This window comes from Ranitomeya variabilis, chromosome 4 (assembly GCF_051348905.1).
Source record: "Ranitomeya variabilis isolate aRanVar5 chromosome 4, aRanVar5.hap1, whole genome shotgun sequence".
NCBI classification, from domain to species: Eukaryota; Metazoa; Chordata; class Amphibia; order Anura; family Dendrobatidae; genus Ranitomeya; species Ranitomeya variabilis.
The window spans coordinates 288999888-289006678 of record NC_135235.1 but is presented as its reverse complement, the minus strand read 5'-3'; the positions used below and the strand labels follow the sequence as shown (position 1 = coordinate 289006678).

At 47.8% G+C, this 6791-nt stretch overlaps 1 protein-coding gene across 1 annotated transcript in view; it reads left to right on the top strand.

The window, feature by feature from the left end:
- The first annotated feature begins 1013 nt into the window (after nucleotides 1-1013).
- The window catches only part of MXRA8 (matrix remodeling associated 8), a 40549-nt gene continuing 34771 nt past the window's right edge, over nucleotides 1014-6791 (top strand). The window contains exon 1 of the mRNA XM_077250137.1: nucleotides 1014-1259. Coding sequence (XP_077106252.1) covers nucleotides 1211-1259 — 49 coding nt within the window. The 5' untranslated portion in view covers nucleotides 1014-1210. The remainder of the gene's footprint in view (nucleotides 1260-6791) is intronic.

The following is a 6791-nucleotide window of genomic DNA, read 5'->3' as shown; positions in this document are numbered from 1 at the left end:
ACTGTGTTTTATCAAGACCAAAGTCAGCGCAGCCGTCTACCAGGACATTTTAGAGCACTTCATGCTTCCCTCTGCCAACAAGCTTTTTGGAGATGGAAATTTCATTCTCCAATAGGACTTGGCGCCTGTCCACACTGCCAAAAGTACCAATACCTGATTTACAAACAACAGTATCACTGTGCTTGATTGGCAGCAAACTCACCTGACCTTAACCCCATAAAGAATCTATGGAGTATTGTCAAGAGGAAGATGAGAGACACCAGACCCAACAATGCAGACGAGCTGAAGGCTGCTATCAAAGCAACCTGGGCTTCCATAACCCCTCAGCAGTGCCACAGGCTGATCGCCTCCATGCCACGCCACATTGATGCAGTAAGATGAAGTATTGAGTGCAAGTACTGAACATACATTTCAGTAGGCCAACATTTCGGATTTTAAAATCATTTTTCAAGCTGGTGTTATAAAGTATTCTAATTTACTGAGATAATGACTTTTGGGTTTTCATTGGCTGCAAGCTATAATCATCAACATTAACAGAAATAAACACGTGAAATAGATCACTCTGTTTGTAATGACTCTACATAATATATGAGTTTCACTTTTTGTATTGAAGAACTGAAATAAATTAACTTTTTTTGATATTCCAATTTAATGAGAAGCACCTGTATTTGGAAGAACATCTCCACAAAGGAAATTCGAGCTACACTTTTATACTTTTATCCCTTTCAATCCTCATGACTGGCGTCCAACGGCTCCATCGTTGCCCAACGCCGGGCGAGAAAAAGGTTACATGCATATAAAACACATAGATGGGACATCAGACGCTACTTGATGGGGTTGTGTCAGGATCTGCCTCCTACAGCTGCGACTTGTACAGACTTCCCGAAGATGAATTCCAAGCTAAGATCAGGACGGAGAAGGGTGGAGGGACAGAAAAGAGGAGGTTTTAGAGTTCACAGTTGTTTCTGGGTCTGTGTGCAACTCACAAAAAGAGGCTGTAACAAGCCTGGGATAGGATAGGGCTAAGGGGATGAAAAAAAGGGGTCTGTAAGTCGTTAGGGGGGAGCGAAACACCAAAACTGTTTTTGTTAAGCAGATGTTGTGTATCTACTGAGAAGAGCCATTTCCCACCGGATCATACCTGCTAGAGCGGAGCGCGCTAAACTCCAGCGCAGGTGATTCTGGACAACCGCAAGATTACGCAGAAGACATGGGGCTGATCCACCGTCTGCTGCTGTGCCAGCTCGTTATTTTCCACAGTAAGACGTTCACTAATTACCATCAATGTTTCTGGAAGGATGTGTAGGATCTGCATGTCTACGACGATCTTATCCAACCGTCAACTTCTGCAAAAGCTCTGGCCAACTTGTAGCTTTCCAGCTGTTGCAGAACCTGGTCAGATATACTGGGAGTTGTAGTTCATCGAGATGACCGACTTGTAGCATCACGCAGTGTGCAGCATGTTATGTTATGTATGGCAATGGGCAATTTCTCAAAATAATCAGCTTCATAATTAACCTTGCAAAAATAATAGTATTATGTCTGCAAACTATCCTGGGGAGAGGAGACCTTACAGACTCCAAGAAGAGTGGGCTTAGTACCCCAATGTTCATAGGTGGGTCAGCAATGGCCGTACTGGTCCCTGCTGCCTGCACTGTAACGCATGCAGAGTGTCTGCTGGTGCATGCAAGTGCAAGTGTGGACCCTCTACTGGCAGACACCAGTCCTGGCCACCATCACTAAACCAGTGAGTAAAGGGGGAGGCTTCAGCTGGTACCCTAATTTGGGGAAAACTAGCTACTACTATTTAAAGGGCACCGTAGCTACAACTGTTATTGGTGCTATGTAGCTGTCAATGGTATGGGGTATTTTGATTGAAAATATTATGGGCCCCCTTGTGTGACATTGTTACTGGTTGTCACTGTTATAGGGGATTGTGGCTATAACTGGGGGGACACTGTGGCTGCCACTGTCCATTGGCACCGTGGCTGTCATTGTTATGGGGCATTGTGGCTGACCCTATTATGGGGCACCATTGCTGTCACTGTTATAGGGGTCTGTGTCAGTAACTTATGGGGCATTATGGCTGGCACAGTTATAGGGGACTCTGGTTGTCACTGTCATGGGGCACCATTGTTGTCACTTTTATAGCACATTGTGGCTATAACTTTTAGGGGAACACTTTGACTGTCACTGTCCATTGGCACCGTGGCTGACATTGCTATGGGACATTGTTGCTGACACTATTATGGGGCACCAGTGCATGTCATTGTTATAGGGGTCTGTGTCGGTAACTGTTATGGGGCATTACGGCTGGCACAGTTATTGGGGACTCTGGTTGTCACTGTCATGGGGCACCATTGTTGTCACTGTTATAGCACACTGTGGCTATAACTTTTAGGGGAACACTTTGACTGTCACTGTCCATTGGCACCGTGGCTGACATTGCTATGGGGCATTGAGGTTTTAACTATTATGGGTCACCAGTGCATGTCACTGTTATAGGGGACTGTGGCTGCCTTTGTTATGGTGCACTATGGCTGTGATTGTTATGGGGTACTGTGGCTGTCACTGTTATTGGGGCACTGTGGCTGTAACTTTTATGTGGCACTGTGACTGTTATAGGGGACACTGACTGCCATTGATATGGGGTACTGCGACTCTCATTGTAATGGGGAACTGTGACTGTCATTGTTATATGGGACTGTGACGGTCAATGTTAAGGGGCACTGTGGCTGCCTTTGTTATGGGGCACTGTGGCTGTCAATGTTATGGGCCACTGTGACTGTCATTGTTATGGGGCACTGTGATTTCACTGTTATGGGGCACTGTGGCTGTCATTGTAATGGGGCACTATGACTGTTAGTGTTATGGGGCATTGTGGCCGTCATTGTTATGGGACAATATGACTCATTGATATGGGGCATTGTGGTTGTCATTGTTATGGGGCACTGTGGCTGTCATTGTTATGGGGCACTGTGGATGGCATTGTAATGGGGCACTGTGGCTGTCATTGTTATGGGGCACTGTGGCTGTAACTTTTATGTGGCACTGTGACTTATAGGGGACACTGACTGCCATTGCTATCGGGTACTGCGACTGTCATTGTAATGGGGCACTGTGGCTGTCATTGTTATATGGGACTGTGACTGTCATTGTTATGGTGCACTGTGGCTGTCATTGTTATGGGGCACTGTGGCTGCCTTTGTTATGGGGCACTGTGGCTGCTTTTGTTATGGGGCACTGGCTGTCAATGTTATGGGGCACTGTGACTGTCATTGTTATGGGGCACTGTGGCTGTCATTGTAATGTGGCACTATGACTGTCATTGTTATGGGGCATTGTGGCTGTCATTGTTATGGGGCACCGTGGCTGTCATTATTATGGGGCACTATGACTGTCATTGTTATGGGGCATTGTGGCTGTCATTATTACAGGGCATTGTGGCTGTCATTGTTATGGGGCACTGTGGCTGTCATTGTTATGGGGCACTGTGGCTGGCATTTAATGGGGCACTGTGGCTGGCATTGTAATGGGGCACTGTGGCTGGCATTGTTATGGGGCACTGTGGCTGTCATTGTAATGTAGCACTGTGGCTGTCATTGTTATGGGGCACTGTGGCTGTCACTTTTATGTGGCACTGTGACTGTTATAGGGGACACTGACTGCCATTGCTATCGGGTACTGTGACTGTCATTGTAATGGGGCACTGTGACTGTCATTGTTATATGGGACTGTGACTGTCATTGTCAAGGGGCACTGTGGCTGTCATTGTTATGGGGCACCGTGGCTGCCTTTGTTATGGGCCACTGTGACTGTCATTGTTATGGGGCACTGTGATTTCACTGTTATGGGGCACTGTGGCTGTCATTGTAATGGGGACTATGACTGTCATTGTTATGGGGCATTGTGGCTGTCATTGTTATGGGGCACTGTGGCTGTCATTATTATGGGGCACTATAACTGTCATTGTTATGGGGCATTGTGGCTGTCATTATTATGGGGCATTGTGACTCATTGTTATGGGGCACTGTGGCTAGCATTTAATGAGGTACTGTGGCTGTCATTGTTATGGGGCACTGTGGCTGTCATTGGTATGGGGCACTGTGGCTGTAACTTTTATGTGGCACTGTGACTGTTATAGGGGACACTGACTGCCATTGCTATCGGGTACTGCGACTCATTGTAATGGGGCACTGTGACTGTCATTGTTATATGGGACTGTGACTGTCATTGTTATGGGGCACTGTGGCTGTCATTGTTATGGGGCACTGTGGCTGCCATTATGGGGCACTGTGGCTGCCTTTGATATGGGGCACTGGCTGTCAATGTTATGGGGCACTGTGACTGTCATTGTTATGGGGCACTGTGGCTGTCATTGTTATGGGGCACTGTGGCTGTCATTGTTATGGGGCATTGTGGCTGTCATTGTTATGGGGCACTGTGGCTGTCATTATTATGGGGCACTATGACTGTCATTGTTATGGCTCATTATGGATGTCATTATTATGGGGCACTATGACTGTCATTGTTATGGCGCATTGTGGCTGTCATTGTTATGGGGCACTGTGGCTGTCATTATTATGGGGCACTATGACTGTCATTGTTATGGGGCATTGTGGCTGTCACTGTTATGGGGCACTGTGGCTGTCCTTGTAATGGGGCACTGTGGCTGGCATTGTAATGGGGCACTGTGGCTGTCATTGTTATGGGGCACTGTGGCTGGCATTGTAATGGGGCACTATGACTGTCATTATTATGGGGCACTGTGGCTGGCATTGTAATGGGGCACTGTGGCTGGCATTGTAATGGGGCACTGTGGCTGGCATTGTAATGGAGCATTGTGGCTGGCATTGTTATGGGGCACTGTGGCTGTCATTGTAATGGGGCACTATGACTGTCATTGTTATGGGGCATTGTGGCTGGCATTGTTATGGGGCACTGTGGCTGTCATTATTATGGGGCACTATGACTGTCTTTGTTATGGGGCATTGTGGCTGTCACTGTTATGGGGCACTATAGCTGTCATTGTAATGGGGCACTGTGGCTGTCATTGTTATGGGGCATTGTGGCTAGCATTGTAATGGGGCACTGTGGCTGGCATTGTAATGGGGCACTGTGGCTGGCATTGTTATGGGGCACTGTGGCTGTCATTGTAATGGGGCACTATGACTGTCATTGTTATGGGGCATTGTGTCTGGCATTGTAATGGGGCACTGTGACTGGCATTGTAATGGGGCATTGCGGCTGTCATTGTAATGGGGCACTGTGGCTGGCATTATTATGGGGCACTATGACTGTCATTGTTATGGGGCACTGTGGCTGTCATTGTTATGGGGCACTGTGGCTGCCATTGTTATGAGGCAATGTGGCTGCCTTTGATATGGGGCACTGGCTGTCAATGTTATGGGGCACTGTGACTGTCATTGTTATGGGGCACTGTGGCTGTCATTGTTATGGGGCATTGTGGCTGTCATTGTTATGGGGCACTATGACTGTCATTGTTATGGGGCATTGTGGCTGTCATTGTTATGGGGCACTGTGGCTGTCATTATTATGGGGCACTATGACTGTCATTGTTATGGCTCATTATGGCTGTCATTATTATGGGGCACTATGACTGTCATTGTTATGGCGCATTGTGGCTGTCATTGTTATGGGGCACTGTGGCTGTCATTATTATGGGGCACTATGACTGTCATTGTTATGGGGCATTGTAGCTGTCACTGTTATGGGGCACTGTGGCTGTCCTTGTAATGGGGCACTGTGGCTGTCCTTGTAATGGGGCACTGTGGCTGGCATTGTAATGGGGCACTGTGGCTGTCATTGTTATGGGGCACTGTGGCTGTCATTGTAATGGGGCACTATGACTGTCATTGTTATGGGGCACTGTGGCTGGCATTGTAATGGGGCACTGTGGCTGGCATTGTAATGGGGCACTGTGGCTGTCATTGTAATGGGGCACTGTGGCTGTCATTGTAATGGGGCACTGTGGCTGGCATTGTAATGGGGCATTGTGGCTGGCATTGTTATGGGGCACTGTGGCTGTCATTGTAATGGGGCACTATGACTGTCATTGTTATGGGGCATTGTGGCTGGCATTGTTATGGGGCACTGTGGCTGGCATTATTATGGGGCACTATGACTGTCATTGTTATGGGGCATTGGGCTGTCATTATTATGGGGCATTGTGGCTGTCACTGTTATGGGGCACTGTAGCTGTCATTGTAATGGGGCACTGTGGCTGTCATTGTTATGGGGCATTGTGGCTAGCATTGTAATGGGGCACTGTGGCTGGCATTGTAATGGGGCACTGTGGCTGGCATTGTTATGGGGCACTATGACTGTCATTGTTATGGGGCATTGTGGCTGGCATTGTAATGGGGCACTGTGACTGGCATTGTAATGGGGCATTGCGGCTGTCATTGTTATGGGGCACTGTGGCTGGCATTGTTATGGGGCACTATGACTGTCATTGTTATGGGGCACTGTGACTGGCATTGTAATGGGGCACTGCGGCTGTCACTGTTATGGGGCACTGTGGCTGGCATTGTTATGGGGCACTATGACTGTCATTGTTATGGGGCATTGTGGCTGGCATTGTAATGGAGCACTGCAGCTGTCATTGTTATGGGGTACTGTGGCTGCCTTCATTATGGTCTCTGAAACTGGCATTGTTATGAGGCACCGTGGCTGGCATTGATAAGGGAACAGTGGCTGTCACAATTATGATGAGTTCAACATTAGGGCCATTTGGGGAGGTGAAACCTATATTTTAAAGGCTATCAAAC